General features: G+C 43.1%; 1 protein-coding gene across 1 annotated transcript; it reads right to left on the bottom strand.

Annotated features, from left to right (window-relative positions):
- Positions 1-8,795: 8,795 nt before the first annotated feature.
- LOC542682 (crs2 associated factor 2) lies at positions 8,796-20,828 on the bottom strand. Its single transcript, NM_001112199.2, has 6 exons — positions 19,987-20,828; positions 15,376-15,503; positions 11,671-11,896; positions 10,762-10,889; positions 10,525-10,678; positions 8,796-9,573 (listed from the first exon to the last, which is right to left on the bottom strand). Exons 1-6 carry the CDS (start codon positions 20,750-20,752, stop codon positions 9,140-9,142), a joined length of 1,836 nt encoding a protein of 611 aa, NP_001105669.1. The 5' UTR covers positions 20,753-20,828; the 3' UTR covers positions 8,796-9,139.
- Between the last annotated feature and the right edge of the window lie 1,774 nt (positions 20,829-22,602).

Here is a 22,602-nt window from a genome sequence, read left to right as displayed (position 1 = left end):
CGGTGAATTATAGCCGTACGCCGTCGTCGAATCCCGAGAGCGGCGAGTTCACGCGGACCAGCCTGCACCACCGGACACTGTCTGGTGCACCACTGGACAGTCCGGTGTGCCAGGCCGAACTGGAACTTTGCTGCACACAGCCAAGCTTTTCCCTTTTCCTCTCTTCTTCTTTAGTCACTGTTTCTAGCACTTGGATAACCATGTTAGTACATAAAACAATTCACCAAGTCTAGAAACATACCTTTTGCCTTGATTTGCACTTCTCACTTTATTTGGCACATAAGAACTTAATTAAACGTGTTGGGCACTTAATCACCAAAACATTATAGAAATTGCCCAAGGGCACATTTCCCTTTCAGGTACAAGACATGATTTGATTAGACTAACTTCCCTTATGCATAAATAACATATATGAGTTAACAATTTATGCATGTATAGCAACATGGGATGTATAGGATATGAAATATAGTCTAACCAAATATTGGAGAAGACATGTAAATCATAACAAATGTAGTCTCAAAGATACCAATTGAAAGTAAATTGCAGACCAATTGAAGACCAATAGCAGGCTTGAGAGACATAAGAGTTCTTGTAGATTTGCAATGGAAGTTTGTTGTCTTTCTCTCGGGACTCCATTTTCCTTTCAATGAGACTACTACATGAAATAAACTTGAAAACCGATATTAGTCTCAAAGACATAGATTATAGAGTAACCTCCCCCTGAAAGTGTGCATACAAGTTTTGAATACTTGTAGGAGACATGCACTTTGATGTGATATCAAGAGGGGCAAATTATCCATAATCTGAGCTTTGACACATATAAGTTAAATGATACCATTTGAAGCATAATTGAAGTGTTATACCACTTGTATTATTTCAAAATATCAATTGATGTATCATTTTCTTAGGAATGTTAAGTAAGCTATGTGTGGTGCTTATCATTTTAAACCATGCAGGTTTGCTCAAGAGTACGAATTGAAAATGAGCAATCCTACCATATGATTTACCTAGTATGCATGCATTTTTAATAAAAAATAAGTACCAATTGTAATACTAGGTATGAAAGGTAAAACTAGATGCAAGAAAATAGATACACATATCTAAAAACAATAAATACAATAAATCTAGTTACCATAGTCATGGGTAGGGAAATTTGGATCCAAAGTTTACACTAACCCACTTGGCAATAGATTTGATCCAATATGATGTATCCCATGATATACATCCCAATTTTTCCAAGTCTCCAAATTCCCCGATGTCCTTCAAGCTTCTCACTTCCCTTTCGGGATCCAAACCTTCTTGATGCTTTTCATGGTTGAAATTATCTCTTTTGGCACTCAGATGCGTTTGACCCCTTTCCTTTTGTTGGCTTGCTTGTTGGCCTTGATTGCTATCGCCTTTCCATTCTTTTTCTTCTTGATCAAATATGGTGTAGCAACCTTTTTGTCCACCTTGTTGATGTAGGTGTTGGAGATTTTGCTTGTTGGCTTTTCTTGAGCTTTTGCTTATCCCTGGTCTTCGCCTTGCATTGGAAAGACTTGTGGCCTTCTTTGTGACATAGCCTACAAATCACAGTTTTGCCCTCCACAGGCTTGTTCACTCCCACAGTGGTGTTATCCTGTGGAGGTTGGATTTGTTTGGCTTTGCCTTTATCGTCATACAAAGCCATGCCAAGGCGAGCCACCTCTTGCTTTAATTGCTCATTCTCCATTGCAATCTCGTCCGAACATGTTTCTATAACAACATTATTATCAAGAACTTGATTGCAGGGGTTAGAATTATCAATTAAATCAAAGCAAGAAGTAGAAGCATATTTTTTAATAATTTCAGGTATTTCAACCAAAGATACTTCTAGGGTGCTACCAATGTTTTCTAACTTAATAGTTAGCTCATTATTGTGTATGCTAAGAATTTCCATTTTCCCTAGCAAATTTTCAATAGCTTCTTGGGAGCTAGCTAACTTGGCCTTAAGTTTTTCATTCTTTTTAATAAGGCCATCATTGGTAGCTGTGGATGAGGCACTAGATTCTAATTGCTCAATTTTAGTCGATAGCTCACAATTCAAATTTGCAAATGTTTCAAATTTTTCTAGCAAACCTTTATAATCATTTTAAGAGCTAATCAACTTATTTTTCAAGGTTTTAAGTTGAGCCTTTTACTTAGTGCAAACATTATGGAAAAATTTAATGGCTTCCGCAAGCTCATCTACGGAGGGCTTTCCCTCGCTTTCATCATCACTACTGTTGTCATCACTACAGGATGGAATACTCATTTTACCTCTTGCCATAAGGCACTTGTGTGATGACCGTGATGAGCGTGATGAGGATCGGTGACTGTGCGTCCTTGGAGGTTCATCTTCACTTGAAGAGTCATCCCATGTTTTGACACTTGTTAGCGCCTTGCCTTTGCTCCTCTCCTTTTTGGGTTCTACCATAGTTGGACAGCTATCCCTAAAGTGGCCCATCTCCCCGCATGTGAAGCATCCTCTCTTTCTTTGCTTTTTCCTATCAATGTTAAAGAGAAGATCCTCGACCTGCAGGGGCACACCCATTAGATTAATCTTACAGATTATCCCCATTACCTTTTCGATGTGTCAGATTGTTTCTTCGTCCTCAGAGGATGATGTTGATGGTTGATTATCTTCATCATCATCACTTTCTTCTTCCTCCTCTTCTTCACTTGAGGAACTTGGAGTGGGAGCCTTCTTTTTACCCTTCCTTTCATCACATGCAAAAGCATATGGACTTGAGGAAGTTGGCTCCTCTCCCCGACACATTTTTCGCGACATCTCAAAAGCCACGATTTTCCCAATCACAATTGTCGGGGTCATTATACTCAAGTCCTCCATGTTGTGAAGAATAGTGATGATGCTCCCATATCTTTGTTGTGGTAGCAGGGAGATAATCTTCCTCACAATGTTCGCATCACCTAGCTTATTAATGCCAATAGAATTGAGCTCATTGATGATTATATTCAAACGAGAATACATATCTCTAACAAGCTCATTTTCTTTCATAGGAAAAGAATTGTACACATTTAGGACTAGGCAATGTTTTTGCTCATGGACATTGGATGTGCCGTCATAGAGCTCATGCAATTTTAGCCAAATCTAATTAGCAGTTTTCAATGTAAAAACTTAATCAAAAATATCAATGCTAAGAGATTCATACAAGCAAATTTTTGCTCTAGCATTTAAATGAATTTCTTTTTCCTCACTCGTGGTGGGTTTCTCAGGATTTTTGGGTGGTTTCATCCCATCACGAGTGACTCTCTAAACACCTAGATCAATGACCTCTAGGTAACAAGCCATTCTAGCACTATAATATGAGAAGTTAGTGTCGTCGAAGTGTGGTGGCCTATGGGTATCCATCCCCTTTCTCTAAAAAGCGTCGGCTCTATTAGCAGTGAAGCTAAAGTGTTTCAAATGAGCCAAACCTGGCTTTGATGCCAATTGAAGGAAATAGGTGACACCTAAGAGGGGGGTGAATTAGGACTTCTAAAACTTTCTCTAAATTAGGCCACAAATAAATCCCTAGAGAAAAACCTATGCAAATAATCAAACTAGAATATGCAAACTAGGTTTTGTCCAAGTGTTGCTATCTCTAGCACAATGACTAAGTTTCAATCCTAAACAATCTATGTATAAAGGCAAGATTGAAACTTAAATGCTTAATGTAAATGTGGAAGCTAAAGAAAAAGGTATAGATGCAAACTCTCGTGGATGACGCTGGTATTTTTACCGAGGTATCCGGAACCACGCAAGGTCCCGACTAATCCTCGTTGGTGCCCCTATGCAAAGGGAAGCCCACGTGAGGGCCAAGTACCTCAGTCTAGTAACTCCATAGAGAGCCACAAGCCTTCTCCATGCTCAAGTGGTGCTCCAATTTCGGCTCCTCTCGGACGCTCCCCGTTGTCTCCACTAACGAGCTTCCGCCCAAAACGCCGCGGGCCTCGTTCCCTCTGGTACATCGTGGCGGCCATGACATAAACATGGTTGTCACGGTCTCGCAAGACTCTCGCCCCACTCGGTACAATTACAACGGCTCGCACAAGAGCCGAGGGGTTGTATGGTTTTTCTAAACTCACTCAACTAACTAGGATTCACCTAGAGCAAGCGCTAAAGCGATCTAACTAACCTAAGCACTTCGCAAAGCACCTACGCTAATCACCGAGTGACTCTATTAAGCACTTAGGTGTATGAGCACTTGGAAATGTCTATACTATGCCTTGGTATGTTGCTTGGGCTCCCACACCTTGAAATGGCCGGTTGGGGTGGTATTTGTAGGCCCTAACACAAATCTAGCCGTTGGAGAAAATCTTAGTCGTTTGAGTTTTTTGTGCTGACTTATCAACATTTCATATGAACATTATAATCAAGATAAGTCACTCAAAACTCATCTCAAATCTCTTTTATACCCAATATGTAAGGAAGGTTTGAAAAACAAAATCTACTTTCTATAAAATATATAGTGTTGTCATCAATTATCAAAAAGGGGGAGATTGTGAATCATCTAGGCCCTTAGTGGTGTTTTAGTAAGTAATGACAACTGCTTCTGGACTAACAGTTCTTGGAGAAATAAGAATGCATGTTTGGACAACAGGAAATAGGAAATCTTGGTGACTTATAACCATTGGATGTGGATCAAGTGAAGGCAAAGGTATAACATAGGTTTTGTTTTTGCCAATCATCAGGAGTTTAGAGAAGTAATTGACCGGATTAGTAGGCTAGATAGTCGTACTATTAAGAGGGGCCAATGAACTTGATCGGTGTAAAACTTCGTGCCTCATATAGCATAAACTATTGCATTTGCATGAGGATTAACAGCGCTTCGGTTTTAAAAAGTCAAAGTCTTTTGTTAAAACGCAAATGTAAATTTACTTAATTCTGTGGTAGTCGGACCGTCCGGGCCAGGAGTTCGGACCGTCTGCGACTCTGCCAGAGGTGTCTGCTGGCGCACATGTCTCTGTGTTCCTGTGTGGACCGTCCGGTCAAGGTCGTCGGACCGCCCACATGAGCCAAAATGAGATTGGGCAGGGACGATGTGTTTTTGAGTCATTGTACTACGGATTGCCTGGGGTTTTTACCGAGACAATATGTGGTCCAGGGGTGGATCGTCCGGCCATAGGACGCGGACCGTCCGCGTGTGTTGTTCAATTTGGTCAGTGCTCTGGCATTTCATATTGATAGGTCCCGGACCGTCCGGCCTAAGCTGGCGTACCATCTGAGCTTAACTTTTTCTGACAACACTGACAGATTTCAAACGGGCATTATAGTCATTACTAATACAGTGGACCGCCCGGCCATAGGACGCAGACCGTCTGCGTGTGCGCAGAACATGTGCTAGTTGCACATAACGACTAGCCTTGTGTTGGAGGCTATAAATTGAAGTGGAGCTCATGTATGAGGGTCCTCTTGGCCATTCCTAGCACACATTGAGCTTATTTGTGATCCTCTAACTCAAACTCTCACACTCGTCGCTTGAGATTGCATTCTAGTGAGTGATTGAGAGCTTCTAGTGCATTTGAATCCATCGTGATCTTTTGAGGCACTAGGTGGTATACCGGGCAAGCGTCATCGACTTGTTACTCTTGGAGGTTGCCGCCTCCTAGACAGCTCGGGTGTTGTCTCCGTCGAGCTCTCTGTGAAGATTGTGGGGGAGTTGCGGTGTTGATTGTGGGGGGTTCGCGCCTACCTCGCCGGAACGACAAAGACGACGCTAGTGGAATCGAGGTATTGAGTGAGTTCTTGTCCACTTGGCTAAAAAATCAAGTCGTGTCTTGATAGAGGAGCAAGTGAGAGCTTGAATTCCACCTCAACATGAATTAGGTGTGATCGGCAAATCACCGATACCACGGGATAAATTTCGATATCATTCTCCCACTATTTACTCATTACTTGCAAGTAGTTAATTATTTATGTATTATCTATCATTTGTAGTATTGACGTAAATTGCTCATCATATTTTGTTAGCCTATCAAAGCTAGGAAATTTATATCTCTTATTGTTTTGATTAAATTTCTCAAGTGTCTTTGATTTTAGTTAAAACTGTCTATTTATCCTCTCTAGCCGGTATCATAGATCCTATAGTTATATATTAAAGGCCCCTTTGGTAGGGCTTATTTTTCAGCTTCGGCTCTGGCTCATGCAAAAGTTGTGCCAAACACCTCTTTTTCAAATGGCTTCATCAGTGAAGTGCTTTTCCAAAATGAACTAGAGGGCATGAGCCAAAAAAGTGGCTCACCTGGCTTCAACTCACGTCATTTTTGCACAATAGCCCTCCCACCAGTCCAAATTATTTTTTTGGTCCTGCTCTCAATCCCTAGCCACGCACAATAGCCCTCCCACCAGTCCAAACTATACAAGGGTCTTTCTGAAAAACAACCTATAAGCCGTTTTGCCAAATGATTTTTCAGAATGGCTTTGGCTCATCTAAAGAAGTGGCTTCACCTCGTGAGCCAGAGCCAAAGCCGTTTTTGGAGAAGCCAGAGCCCTGCCAAAGGAGCCCTAAGTTGTATGCATCAACGAATTGAACCCAAAAATTTAAGCTGACAGATAAAGATGAATAATTTATTTATATTATATTCCAAGCGTCTTCACCCCCTCTAACATAATAAACCCATTCCATTTCTCTAATCTAGAACCAAACACGCGCCATGGGGTAAGCAGCCGTTCAAGTCCAACGGCGGCGAGCGAGGTACCGTGGTGGGGCCGGGCTGGCGCCGGATCTGGTGCAGAGGAAGCGAGCGCGCCAGGTGACGACAGCGCCACAGCGGCAGGTGAACAAGCAGCCATGGAGCAGGCGCACAGCTGCCTGCGCATCCTGGGCCGTTCTGCGCATCCGCGATCCCACCCACCACGACTGACTGTCATTCACGAACCTTCCCTTTGACGCTTTGTCCCATTGGTTGGTTATTCGAGTAGTGCTGAGTGCTGACTGCTGACTGCTGACGAAGAAAATGCAAAATTAAGGCAAGGGGGAAAAAACACAGCTGGCGATTGGACCATAGGGGCGTGGAACATGCAGGCTTGGTGTGGTGTGGCGTGGACGTGCCTACGCCATCTCGCATTCTCGGTAGCCCCAGCGACGTGTGAAGTGTGATGCGCGTGAGAGTGCGAGGCACGCGAGTACGAGGAAGCTGAAGGAAGCCACGAAGGCGGCCACATTCACCCAGCCGACCGACGCATGCGCACGTACACGTCAGTTTGGCACAGATCCACGGCGGGGCTGAAAGTGAAATGACGGGCGTCAGCTCCCGCTATCCCTCCCGACCGACTAGCTAGTCTGTGTTCTCTTCTCGCTTAAAACTTGAGGGGTGTGCTCCCTTCTCGTTGGCTTCGTCACACACAGCAGAATTGGTAAAAGCTGCTCCTGTTTTTATTTGATTAGCGAAGTTAAAAGCAGATCTGAAAAAGTTACAACAGAGTAGTGCTAGACAGACCATTATTAATAATACGTGCTAGAATCTTTTGTCTCCTTGTACGGTGCTTGTGTCATTATCTATTCGTTTTATTGGTTGCCCGCATAATCTCATCCTAAATTATTACGTGTGTTGACTTTGTCTGAGCATATATTTGATTACTTGTATCTAAAAGACGTAGGATGTACGAGTGAATACAAAATAAGTTATTCTAAGGTTCATCTACTTGTACGCCAAAGTTACTGTAACTAGCCGGCCTGCTGTGCGCGAGCCTGGCAGCGGGTGTCCCATGAACCAATCACGTGGTATGTGATTAGTTTCTGGGCTCGTGGGTGGCCTAGACGGCTAGTGAAGCTTCGTTCCCGTGTCTCTACACATGCAGCCGGGTAGGCACTTTTTCACGCGTGTTGTGCATCTGAGTGTAGGCTGGTCTTGCGCGCTTGTAGACAACTATTCAGACGCACAGTCAACTGGACGCGGTGGACCAGGGTGCATTCCGCGGAACAACCAATCACGTGGTACTTGATGCTCCCTTCCGCCAGTCCACCACTATCGTAGTTTTTTTGGGTTACACCTTCTAAATCCTTTGGAAAAAAAGGTTAGAGCATCTGCAAAATTCAGGGTTTTTTTAACTCCAAGCATTCCCGCGGTGTCTAATTGGCTACTAATCGCACATCAAGGCTAAAATACAGTCGCTCGGTCCATCTTTCATCCTATTTACTTCTTGCGTCTTAAAATAGTAATGATTTTAACTCTAAATTTTTATATCCATATTCATATAGATAATTATGAATATATATATATATATATATATATATATATATATATATATATAATATTAATTATTGTATGAATCTAATAAAAAGATAAAACGAATTTTAATTTGATAAGGAGGAAGTATATGGTAGTTGGAAGATGTTTGATATCGTTCCGCTCCATGTTTTCTTAGCTGAACAGGTTGAACTCCACAACTCTGCTCCAGGAAAAAAAAGTGAAGATGTGAGGGCAAGGGTGCTCCATAAACTCTATATTTTCTTATGGAACTACACGGTGAAGTTTATGGAGCAGAATTTACGACAGTCTCAACATCTATTAATACATGGTAAACTTTCTCTGTTTTTTTTTTGTCTAAACCAACTGTAAACTTACGCTTGTCTGTTCTCTTCTCCACGTCAGCGTTCAGTTCACTTGGATCCCTTTAATATTCTATAAATGCACTCAAAGACGATGCTTTAATTAATTTCACCAAGGTAGCTTTCTTGAATCCTCTTTGGTGCGTTTTCCCCATCTTTTTTCTGAACCATAGACCGATTCTTTATTTTCAAAAATATTCAGAAAATGCAGAAGTATAAATTACTATAGAGTTTATAGACTTCTGACACTGCTAGCTCCGCATCTTTTTGGAGCATGGCACAATACTTTTTTTTTTGGTAAACACAGTATAAATGCAGATATTCATATACATGCAAGCGCACTCATTGACGATGGCAAACGAGACGTGTTATCCGTTGGTGCGTTTGCCAAATGCATGGCGCACTTGCATACTACAGTTAGTTTCTTTACATCACGTTTGCTACCAAATCGCAGGAAATTCTCGGATCTTGAGATTATCACCAGACTGAGGGTCCGGAGGAACGTAGATAATGCATCACACGATCCGAGATTGCAATCTGACCATCAGTAGTTATCCCAGTGGACAGAACGAACTGCTCGCTGTACTTCACTCACTGTTCAGCCGCTCTATCATGCTGTCAATAGGCAGCGATCCCAATGGCACAGATGACTCCAGACGCTCAAACATGTCGACATCAAAATGTTCATCGTCACGGAGATCAGGTGACTGCTCCAGCTGGCCCTCTTCGTTTCCAGCAACGCTTGTTTCAGGCTCGTCATTCATGTACTCTGCACTTAGAGAGTCGGTGCTCGCATCACCATTGGTCACAAGCAGAGCAGGAAATGAGTGCTCCACCGCCTGAGATGTCACGCTGAACTCCTCAACCAGAGTCAGGAGCGAATCGGGTGTGAGATTATTTGCTTCGGCGTCATCCAGCAGCAATGCCAGAGACGAGTCCACCGCACTCTTCCATAATTTGAACATTTTGGGTCTCAATACTTCTCTTATCGCAACTTGAGTGTTGGCATCACTAACTTCATCTGTATATGCAAAAAAAAAGTTGCTTTGTTATTTTGATCCAGGAAGTGCAACCAATAATATTGAATTAAAAACGGAGGTACTGGTCTTTTCCAAGTAACCAACAAAAAAAGGCAGCTATATTCTCCATGCAACACATTTGAGTGTATGTTTGAGCAAAATTATGCATATGATAAATGAGTGCAGGAAGAGATTACAAAATGAGGAGCTCATAAAAATCCAATCACAAAAACTGCTATCATAAATAAAAATAAGCATGGATAAAAAAAGGCGCCTAATCGCGATTAGGGCGACGATTAGGACGCCTAATCGGTCCTCTGTCTATTGACTAGAGCTGTAGAGCAGACAGAAGTCATGAATGTGATGGTAAGAACCATGAAGGCAAGAACTAGAGACTGCGGACATACTGATAATAAGATAGAAAGGGGGGAGGAGGGGAGCTCATCTTGTCCGTCGTAAGTTGTCACTGGTGCTGGTCTGGAGCCAACGCCGGTGACCTAGAGACGCCGGAAGTGGGTGCAGAGCCGGTGCGGGTGAACTGCAGCAGACGTCGGCTACTGCACTGGACAACCGCCGGTGACTGCACTAGACCCTAGCCGCCACTAAACCCTAGCCGCCACGGGTTGGAGAGGGGCGCAGACAGGGTTTGGTGAGGGGAGGCAAGCTGTTTATGTGACTGTAGATGGGCCGTAAAAACAATAAAGCCCAATAGTAAACCCTAGCCGCCAATGGACGACCAGAAACCCTCTAATCGGACGCCTAATCGACGATCTGGACGCCTAATCGGACGATCTGGACGACTAGAAAGTCTGATCGAGTCGTCCGGCTAATCAGCCACTTTCAGGCGACCAGCCCGACTAATCGCGATTAGTCGGACGACTTGTAAACAGAGGCACGGCCATATGGGTAAGCTGCTGACAGCTGTAGGCGGTTTAAAAGTTAAGAAAGCATACCTGAACTATTCATGACAGATGTCATTGCCAGATTATTCTTTGGAACTTTTGGAATGAGAGTAAGAGGCTTCGAGTATCTGGATTTCCATTCTTTGCCTCTGTGCATCAATATCTGCTCATCATCAAATGATAAAAGAACACAGGGAACAAGATCCTGCATATATAGAACTAAGCAAATTTAGCTTCCACTACAAGTAATGAAATGAAAACTGAGAAATTCATGAGGGTGAACAGAACCCTTAGTTTCGCTCCAATCTTTTTGTAGTCACTTGGATTCAAACCCTCACAGTCAATCTTCACCAGGTCACTTCCTTCAAAAGCATCTCGCACATCCTTGACAAGAGTGATGTATATTCCATTTTTGGCTAAAAGAGAGTACAAGATAAAATACGCCATCAGTAGCATGTGTCGTTCTTTGTACCTTAAATACAGAGTAAAAAACAAGCAATCCTTCAAGTGAGCAGTTTTGACAATCAGTTTAGCACTATGACTGAAGCTGCAGCTGCACAGTGGTGCATAGGTGTACAGCTGCAGCAGCAGCAGCCGTTTAGTAGAAGCAAACATGCATTAGTAAATATAGTAAAATGCTATATATTTTTTAAGTATTTGTTGCCTCTCCAACGATATTATTTTCAGACGGAAAATCTAAACAATTGAGCCAATATCACCGTTCGAAATTACTGAAGTTTAACAGTTCAAACTGGGTCAGCTATTTCTAGAAGGACTAGCATTTTTGGTCAGTAGAACTAGACAGGTAGGAAAAAAATCTAGCAGTAACCAGTAGCCAGCAGCCACATCCCACATATGCATGACATACATGGTACACAATCTTGTAAGCGTATACATAACAAAATGTAAAATCAGGGGCCTATCCTATCCTTGACAATTAGGATTGTATTTACAGTACTAGTCTAGGCTTGAAAGGTAATCTAGTATGTGGTGTGTAACAGGATTAAGGTTCCTACTGTGAATAGGTCATTTCACATACTGATTTGAATGTCATAAATACAAAACTTGTAAACAAACAAATCAAATAAGAAGGCCATCCAAATTTGGAACATACCTGAACAATGAACATTAAGAGTAAAGGTTTTATTGGCGAGGAATCAATAAGAATAGGAATAAGGTTGATCAGTAACTCAATACCTAATTTACAGATTGGCAGCAGATCACGCCCTTTTCTTCTCATTTCATCCGCTTCTTCTTTTGTAAACCCATCTGGAGCTTCTTTGATGAGTTTTGGATATACAGGAGTTGCAGGTTTCCAGAGCATTAGTGGATAGCGAGGACGGGTCTTAGGATCATAATGTCTTCCTCTATATAGAAAAACAACGCCGCCTACTCGGTGAATGACTTTTCCACCTGACTTCTCCTGGAACATAATAGATGTTATTATGTTTGACAATGCATTACAATAAAGTCCTGTATAGTTGTATTGAAAAACACATAAGCAAGTATACATGATGACTGAGGTCTTGTTCCATGAGAGGCCAACAAGTGCACTTCCCTAACAATATACAAGCTCTTCATAGTCCTTAACTCATACACTAGTTTGATCAAAATAATATTAGTTCATTAGTACACTGTTGATTTCAAGATATCGGTACTTATACTAGTGTCCTATTTTTCTTAAAATCCTTCCATTAAAGGAAAAAAATAATGTATGGTGCTATGTTTTCAAGTCGTGTCGGGCAGGTCGGTTTTGGGTGGCCGATCAGGACAAGCGACCCGATTAGGACACCTGATCACCCTGGTCGTCTGACTAGTCGACGATTAGCGATGATTACTTTTGGCAGGCCATGATCGTGTATGGTCTCACTATGTGTCTTCCATGTTGTTCTAAACTTATATCTGTTCATGATCGTGTATGGTTTGAAATTATGTTTTTCATGTTCCTTTAAATCTCTCTTCAACACCTGCATTACTTTAGGGTCATTGGATAGCTACTGTTTTCAGTTGGATGAACGAATATTTTTAGTTGGATGAACGGATATCTTCTCTTAAATCAGTATTGCAGCATTCATGTCATGTTTACCCTTTATATATGTCATATATACTATATATATATGTCCTGGATGGACATGACGACTAGTGGACGACCAGGGTCGACCAGAGGTCGATTAGTCGACCTAGTCGTCGACTAATCACGATTAGTCGCCTAGTTGGACCCCTGGGTCGACCAGCTGGTCGCTCAACCAGAAAACATAGGAATGGTGTTCTATACGCATGTGTGGCGGCATGAAGCCTCAAGTTCCTTCTCTTTAAAGTCCTGCTACAATGTCTTGTTCATGGGATCAACACCACTTTTGAGTCGGGAAAAAGATTGTGGAAATCTTGGGCCCCTCCGAAATGCAAGTATTTTCTTTGGTTAGCAATGAAGAACAAATGTTGGATAACTGATAGATTGGAAACAGCACAACATCTTTTAACTTCTTGCGTCTTTGCCCAGCAATTCTAGCACAACATACTCTCACCTTTTGGTTTGGGGCACCTCACTCCTGGGGAATACGAGTTGCTTTTGCTGATTGGTGGAAAGAGGTGAGCAGCAGAGTCCATAAGAATTGGAGAAAAGGCTTAAATAGTGTCATCATTTAGGAGCTTGGTGCTTATGGTTGCAAAGAAACCGGACTGTCTTTGATGGTGGCTCTCCTACAATTGGCAAAGTGCAGAGATCCCTGCTTGATGAGCTAGCGTGTTGGGTAATGGCTGGGCCAAGCATCTGGAATGTTTAGGCCTAGCAACAACCCTTAGCTCGGCAGGAAGGTTTTAGGGGGTAGTGTGTGGTCGTGTTTTCTTTTGTATCTCCTGATGGATCTTTTCATGTTTTTGTGTTTTCGCCACCTTAAGGGGGGCTGGGATGCTTGTAGCTGTCCACTTGGACTTTTTTCCCTCTACTTAATATAATGATGCGCAACCCTGTTTTCCGAGAAAAAAATAAACAAGAGGCAAAACATTAACAAGCCCAACTTTTGTCCCTTTCTATGATCCTAAAAGTTTCAAACAACTCTTATGAAAGTAGGTAGCTTGTGGGAAGTTATTTCAGAGGTGATTATGCTGCCAGATACTCCAGATAGGCACATCTGGAGGTTCTCTAGTTCGAGCTGCTATTCTGCTAAATCGGCTTATGATGTGCTGCTATTTGGAGCTACTGGTTTTGAGCATTGGAAGCATATCTAGAGGAGTTGGGCACCTCCCAAATGTCGTTTCTTCCTATGGTTAGAAGCCCACAACTGCTGTTGGACAGCAGACTGGTTGGCTAGGCGAAACCTTGATCACCCGGAGGCTTGTGTTTTTTGTGACCAAGAAATGGAGACCATTAATCATCTGCAATTGTCTTGTGTTTTCTCCAGATAATCCTGGTTTTTGCTCTTGCAAAGGATTGGTCTGGCTGGTTTCGCGCCACAACCTTCTGATGTTGAGTTCCTTGGTTGGTGGAGGGATAAAACAAATTCTATTAGTAGCTCCTTCCAGGATGGGCTGAACTCCTTGGTGATCCTAGGAGCTTGAACTCTATGGCGACATCGCAATGACGGTGTGTTCAATGGAGTTAGGCCAAGCATCTCTACTATTATGATTATGTCAGGAAATGGAATTAGAATTTGGGAGATGCTGAGGCCAATGATCTATCATTGCCTAGTGTTCATGGTTAAAGGTCATAGGGTGTTTTATGCATAGTTTGTAAAACGGTAAGGCGAGGTAAGGCGACAGACCCCCTTTTTAACTTTTAAGTGGTAAAGCGTAAGACGAGGCGACACCTTAAATATACTTAAAAATAGGAAAATATTGATATTTGAGAAAGTATTTAGGACAAAAATAATAATAAAGAAGAGAAAAGGATAAAGGAAAGAAAAAGACTAGCCCAACAAGCATACAATTCAGCCCAACTAGCCCATGAAGATTAGGTTAAGCCCACCTCCTTTGTGGCTTTGTCCCCCTCTCCATCTCCCACCCGACTCCCTCTCCCAGCCGCCTCTCCCAGCCACCAGCGTCTCTCTCTCCCCGCTCTCTCCCTCTCTGCTCGCTTCTTGCTCCGCTCACTTCTCCCTCCTATGCCGGCGCCGCCGCATCGCAGTCACGCCACCGCGCCACTAGAGCAGTCGCGCCACCGCGCCCGCCGCAGTGCCACTGGAGCTGTCGCACTGCTGCAGCTGCCGCCGCGTCGTCGCACCGCTGGAGCAGACGCACAGGAGCTGTTGCGCCACCGACAACCTCTCTCCCACTCGTCTTAGGTGCGGAGTAAGGCGAGCAGGACGCCTTACGTTGCCGGGGCGCCTTACCGCCTAGACAAGTGTCGCCTAGGCGACGCCTTGACAACTATGGTTTTATGTTGGTCGTTTCTGTTGTGTCTCTTCTTCAGTTCCCCTCTTGTAACTCTGTAGCGGCCTATTGACCTTGTGTACTCTGCACACTCTTCTATTAATATAATGATACGCAGTTTTCCTGTGTATTCGAGAAAAAAAAAGAGTAGGTTTTGACTTCTCTAGATACATGGGTTATTTCATGTACTTAGATAGACATATGTCAAGATAAATAGTAAAAGCAATGTATTTAGAAAAGCTAAAACATCTTATAATCAAGTGTCATTTGAGTTATCATGCAATTCAGAACAGAAATAAAAAAGAACATCATCTCACTCTTTGAAATATTCTCTTTTCGAAAAGAAGGCACTTTTGCATACTGGATGCCACATTTTGTAGTACAGTAAAAAAATACAAATTTTAGAAAAAGAGATTCACGGAAATCTTTGGCTTTGTACCACAGAATGCATATCCAGATGCCTGGGGGATATATTAACACATGTGAACGTGTACAATGCACATTTATATGCAGTAGCAAACTAATTATAGATACCTCAAGATGATAACAGAGATTCTTCATATCAACAGTTGGAACGCCTCGGCATCTAACTTTGCAGATTTCCTGGCGCCTCCAATGACAATGTATCATTTCCAACATGTTGTGAGTCAAGCCATCTCTTCCTACAGAAAATTGTTCAGGAAATTGATATTTAACTCTACACTCCATCAGTAATAAGATTTAGCTTTGCAACAAAAGAAAAGAAGTTTTAACTTTGCAATAAGCAGAAAAGAGGATTTGGAAGGTTTCCTATGAGGATGGGGTTTACGAGAAGGAAAGACTATATCGCCTCGACTCTCTACAATACAGAGACATAACAACTCCAACTCTGAACACCGGTGAGGAGTGAGGACCAATCCCTTCCTACCAAGTTTGGCATGAGCTGTTGCTTTTGAGCGACATGCCCAAAGGCAACAACACAGATAAGGCAAACAGACAAATTGGCCAAGGCCTTATCCTGCTCGTCTACATTGGTGAACACTGATCGACATAGACCCCACAACATCTCTAGGCTAACCTGTCACCTGCGCTCTAGCAAGGAAGGCTGAAACAGTTGAGAATTTGGCCACCACCCAGGTGTTGCCTTCTTCTAAAACCAGCTCAACCAAGTGTGCCAGCGGACACCCGACAGTTACGCTGTTTCCAGATCATCCAGGAAACCAACAACGTCAATGAATCAAAGCCATGGCTGAAGGACGCCAGGAGCAGCTGCCTTGGTTCTAGCCACCAGGAGGTCAGGTTCGAATCTGCCGTAGCCACGAAGACATGCAGTCTTGCTGGTTGCAGAAGACTAAACCAGACTTCTCTAGAAAAGATGCAGGGAAGGGGATGAGCATATGGTCTGTTGTTTCCACCAACTGTCCACATAGCGCACAGGAGTTGTCGTCCTGGAGACTGTGACGTTTGCGTCTGTCGCTACTCGCCAGTCCACAGTCTGTCATGTAAGATCTGTAAAAACAGCTGCCTGGAAGCGTTGCACCCTCCATAGAGCCAACGTCCTTGTATTTATATATAGGGTTCAATCCTTTACAACATAGAGTATACTAGAACTCCTAAGTTGATACAGACTATTATAAAATTGATTTATGACTCAATCTACTAGGAATCCTGTCGTGCAATATAGAAATTGGCCTAGACACATATCTTACAAACCCCCCTCAACCACAACTTCCCAAATAGAGATTGTACTGTACTTAAAGTTTTCTAGCTGACGCACCAAAAGAGCTTGATGAAACCATCCATAACCAAATCTCCAGTAAGTACAAAATCAATCCCTATCAATAAGATTTAACTTGATCAATAAGATTTAAATCCACATGATCTCTGTTGTAGCATTTGCCAAAGGCTCAAAGCCTTGTACTCTGCTTCAACACTTGATCTCGATATAGTGCCTTGTTTTCTTGCACTCAAGATATGAGATTAAGGCTCAAAAATACAACAAAGCCTCTTGTAGATCTTCTATCATCTAGACAACTTGCATCTAAATATAGACTTGTTGTCAAAGAGAACGACCTGAGTAGCTTCAACCTGACTTTTGAACTTGATTTGAGATATCGTAAAATCCTCTTGATTGCAACCCAATAAATAATAGTAGGAAGCATTTATAAACTAATAGACCTTGTTGAACAGGAAGGCTATATCAGGCCTTGTCAACATGAAATATTGCAAGGGTCCTACCACACTTTTGTAACTTGTTGCATCATTCGACCCTAACATCTCCTCTTCATAAACAGTTTCTTGATGTGCTTGCAGGAATGATAGATGAGGAAACAAGAGCCAAATCAATTCTCAAGCAGTGGATTATGAGTATCTTAGAGGAACATCTTTTTCAAATAAGATGGCCAAAGATAACCTTCAAACTATGATCTCTCATAAGTGTTGCTATTCTATTTTAATTCCAGCAAGCAGCATGATTTATTTTCAGCCATAGCTCCTAATATATGGTTGTATTTGTTATGTTGTTATTCTAGTTGAGTGGTGGCGTTCGTATGGTGGTCGTGCTATTGAGTTACAGATATTTGCTAGGCGTTTGGTGAGTCTTTGTGCATCATTATCTGCTTGTGAACCCAATTAGAGCACCTTTGAATTTGTAAGTGACTATGTGCCTCCTCAAATCCTCATTTGCCTACTTTGGTAACCAATATTTTAACAAATAGTGACTAGGTGTTTTCTGATTTTGTAGATCCATACAAAGAAAAGAAAATGGTTGTTGCATAAGAGGCTGAATTCTATCGTCTTCATTTTCTACAACCGGAAGATGAAAGCTAGATTCTAAAAAACGCCAAAAGAAGGGGGAAAACTTTGATCTATTGTTTCATGAGGACTCATGACTTTAACTGGGACAATGAGTGGGCTGACTCATTACATGTAGGCCTTAAAGGTAGGCGTGGTTGTAAGTGTGACCTTACATGGGAGCTTGTAAATAATGTCATTGGTGCATCAAAAGCACTTTGTGGCCGAAACTTTCCAAGAAGAGCCCATAATGTGTATTCAAGAAGAAATTCTGGTGCTGCAGCTGCACAAAATGTGTCAGAGGCTGAATAGGAAGAAAATGATCCACATGATGCAGAAATCACAGATTGTGAAGATGAACCTGATGGTGGCAACGATGGTGGATAAGGGGAGGCACTCAATATCCTAGGAGAGTTTGATGATGACTTTTGAGAGATGGGAGAGTTCAAAAATTAGAACTAGCTAGAAGCTACTGCTAGAATGCTTTGCTAGTTCACATATTTGCTACATTAGAAGCTACTTACTATTAATTATGCCATTAGAAACTACATTGTGGCTATTTCAAATTTGCTATCGTGTTGTTTTATATTTTGTGACTTGCTTGTGAGATGGGAGTGTTCCAAACTTGCTATTATGCAATTAGATACTACTTTGTGGTTATTTCAGATCTACTATTGTGTTTATATTCTATGACCTGTTAGTTTTACTTCCTTATTATGCAGAATTTATGGCGCGGTATATATTGGTTGGCTTGTATAACGTCGCCTAGGCGATCGCCTAATTTGCCTAGGCATCCAGGTGGTGGTTGAGCGCCTAGTTCTGCCTTACCACCTTTAAACCGTGTTGAGGAGCACCCTGGTGCTGACGGTGGAGAGCAACATCAAGATCCAATCCCGTCAGCAGTTGAAGCACACGTGCTCCAGCACCTCAAGTAGGAATGGTCAATGCCATCGAGTCAAGTTTTGGTGATATCAACCTTCAACAATACCGATGGGTGTCGTCGCGCGTGAAGCCAATGTCATGTGAATTGAACCTAGTGAAAGTTGTCATGAATTCGCTAGCCCTTGATGAACGTGGTCCAAACAATCTAAAACAACTCTCACTAACTAAATCAAACATATATTTATGTGTTTGAACATCCACTTATCACATATGTACTATTCTCTCAAAAAAAGCCAGCCTTACTGCTGGCAACCTCCTGCTTGAATGCAGTGGTGTTCCTTCTCGGGACCAGCAAACCAAAAACCAAAACACTACTGATACCAGGTGCGCCAGCTGATGGCAAAAACAGCATATGATGTGACTTCAAGTCTTGCGAAGGGGTAACGATAATGAAAAGGACAAATGCATATTTGCTACTGATTTGAATCCTATTTGAAATTTGCCATTAAAAACATATATTGGAAAACTACCACTGGAATCCCCTCCCGTTAGATTGCCACTAGTTTAACTTAGATAATGTTATCCAATAGGTGCAAAACCATTTCAGAAAATATGTACGGAAAATCATATCATGGAATTACCAAATTAATCCTCGGCATATCCTTTCTGATGCTTCCTTTCTTTCGCCATTGCAGCCTCTCATTGGCATCATCTGTGCTTTGCATGTTGGTCTCCATTGCCAGCCCCTTTCTCTTACATGGTGCTGACCCCTGCCTGCTCCTCACAGTCGAAGTGTCCCCACCTCTGGTGCCAGCTCCTCAGATGCTGCTGCTGGAGATAGCCTAACCTGATCTGGCGCAAGTCCCCCTCGCTGGTGCCCTCAGCTCCTGGCTACCTGCCCGTCCAACCCTACCTCCAGATGTTGCAATGGTAACCATGGAGATGGAGCGATAAGGAGGATCCATGGACTGAAGAAATGCAACACCATGAAGTGGTCCCATCAGTGTGCTGATGGGGAAGGAAGGATTTTGTCTGGATGACGACATTTCTTCAGTTTGATAATCCAGCGGTGAGTGACCAGCGCTTTTGGTGGCAACTATGCAATTATGACTTCTCAAATGGAATGTTCATAAAAATGGTTCGAAGAGGTATGCAATTGGCCCACCATAAAACCCTGAGAAGAGTTGGAGGGCCACAAATTGACTTGTTCTCGTTTCATGCATGAAAGACATTGCTATAGTTTCACCGTTTCCTAACAAATGGCTGAATTTGTAGGCAGATACCATGGCTGTGCCACAATCCACATTTTTAACCTTATGTAATCGAAAAGGACCTTGCATCTAACTTAACTCCAGATGTGTTTGTTATCATGCCACTGCATTCTCTCATTATGCTCTACACATTGGCCCATTTGAGTTTAATCTCAAGTCTGAACGAATAGAGAGGCAGGAAAAGTAATCAGATTCTTTAAAATGGCAGTGCAGTTGTTACCAATGTTCAGCTGCCGGTTGTGTGAAATGTGCGGCTTGACGAGCGCGCGCACCTCAGATGGGGTGAGCGGCTCACCGAGCACCTCCTCCCTGCTCCTGCCGTCACCGGGGCTCACCCTGGCCAGGTCCATTTTCCTCCTCTCCCTGACCTCCATCATGATCCCGTGCGCGCTCACCGTCTGCGGCGTCTCCTGCCCGAGCGGCGTGTGCAGCCGCACGCCCCGGCGCCGCGCCTTCTCCTCCTTTGTCAGAAGCGGCGCCTTGCCCGTCCAGGGCCGCGGCATGGTCGGCGGCGCGAAGGGCAGGAAGGCCGGTTCCCGGATGGCGAGCGGTGGGGCGCGGGGCGCCTCGGAGTAGCTGAACTGGAAGTCGAACGGCGCCCCGGGGAGGCGGAAGGAAAGGCCCGAGGGACCCACGACGACAGCGCGCCCCGAGGCGGCATCGGTTGGGTCGGCGGCGAGGAGGGCCTCGCCTTCGCCGGCGGCTGCGGCTGGAGGCACGGGCTTGCGGTACGCGGTACGGAGATGGGCCGCGCGGAAGGCCGGGTTGGTTGTGACCGTTCTTGTTGGACCGCTGTCTGTCGGTTCTTCTTGGGAAGGCTGCTGGGAGTGCTTCTTGGGGTCGCGGCGGCGTGGGGAGACGGGCGGGAGGGGCAACGACCGATGATGGGGGTAGCGGCGATTGGAGAGGGGAGGCGGTGAGGCGGAGAAGAGGTTGGCGCGGCCAACGTGGGATGAAGCTGGACGCTGCGGCGGCGGTGGCGGCATGGCGGGAACTGGTGGCCAGGATGAAATGGAAGAGAGTAGAAAACGAGATAACGAGTAGATTTTGGCACCATTGTAGGGCTCAGATATTGCTCGTGTCCATGCTCGGGCGCACCACTGTACCAACCACATTGTTCCCTATTGAGCAGTGTCGTATCTTCTATCCCATCCTTTATTTTAGAACTTCTTTCTGTAAACAGTGTTAAATAGTTTCATCTAAAATTCATCGTCTCCTATTTTACACATTATATTGTAGACAATCTAAGAGTGAAGCATGTTTTAGACTGATTTTTTTATTTGACTAACAAAATGTTTGTTACGATTTATATTTATGCTTAAAAATATAACATAAGATATATATGTTGTGTTATTCAGGTTGGTGTAAATATAGGTTTAAAGCTAACAATCATGGTCTGAATTTTATTTATACATAATTTTAACATTTTTACTATTTAAATATGGGAGAGCACAATGGCGTAGAAATTGTGGAACCAAGAAAACTGGTTAAATGTAGGAGAGCACAATGACGGTGGAAACTTTAGAACCAAGAAAATTGGTGCTTCAGTTGACACAATAATAGTCGATTTTGTTAAAAATAACATAACATTATAAATATGTAACCAAGAAAAACATTGCTCGTCATTTTCATGCGCGATCACAGGCCAACAAATGGGGAGGCCATGTTGCAGCTGCACCACTGTCACACTCAGGTTTCGGGGCACCAAAGACCCATGCGCAAATATATTCACCAGGTGTGCTGGGATCAAGTCTCACACATATGATGAATCATGGCACATAATCGAATATCACATCTTTACTATAAAATAGGAGTTCTGTACAAAATAAATAAATAATTACATTATAAAGAGACAACGGTCCAGCAACCCAAAGTTGACTGGGAGACGACGGTCTAGACTTCTCACGAACACATCGCAGCATCCTCCATACGCCTCATCCTATGGTACTTGTTCTTGACCTGTGGGGGGTGTGAGACAGCAAGAGTGAGCTCACATACGTTCATAGCTCAACAAGTTGTAGTGAATAATGTGCATGAACTCGCCAAAGGTGAGAGCTCACGTGAAGTGTAAGGCTTACCAAAGAGGATGGTTGAAGCTGAGCATTGCTTTTAAAGTTGATCAAAATTTTATTAGCAAATACTAAGTATAAGTAAATACCAACCCAATTAAGTAGTAGAACAAAAATAACAACATCACCTGCGATGCAATGCATATGACAAATTGAATTTAGTTTCATAAATTAATCATGTGAGTGTCCGAGCTGCTCATGATCGTGAGCACGGCTAGTATATCAGTTTTACACTCTGCAGAGGTTGCGCATATTTACCCACAAGTCATGTTACCTATCTGCCAAGAGACGGCCAATCTCATACATCTCTACCGAGGAGGCGAGGCAGGGTAACACTACGAGGCCATTACAAAGTTCCACTAGCTTCAAAAAACCCGCTACAGTTTATAGGAAGCTTCAGTGCAGGAATCCCTCGCCTGACCGCCATCGCAGCAAAATCAACCAAGGACCTCCCTACACTGACCACTCCCCTACTGCCCTTGCCCCTTTCGGGTAAGGTAGTCAACCACTAGCTTTCCTAGTTAATCAGCCAAGAGAGTCCCATTAAACCTTTCTGGTAGCACTGTTTTCCTGGGTGGTTCTCCATGTTCTCATTAACATAATGATCTTATCATGAACAGATAATAAAAAGTGTAATCATGAGTAATGAATATCTCTATACCCAAAACCACATAAAGCAATAGCATGTATTACCCAAAAATTTAGTAGTAAAACCAGTGGTGAAACAAGGTATAAAGATAGTCAAATCTAGGGTAACCTATTGGGTC

The sequence above is a fragment of the Zea mays genome, chromosome 3, assembly GCF_902167145.1.
Source record: "Zea mays cultivar B73 chromosome 3, Zm-B73-REFERENCE-NAM-5.0, whole genome shotgun sequence".
NCBI lineage: Eukaryota > Viridiplantae > Streptophyta > Magnoliopsida > Poales > Poaceae > Zea > Zea mays.
Note: the sequence above shows the minus strand (reverse complement) of the source record. Positions and strands in the feature narration are given on the sequence as shown.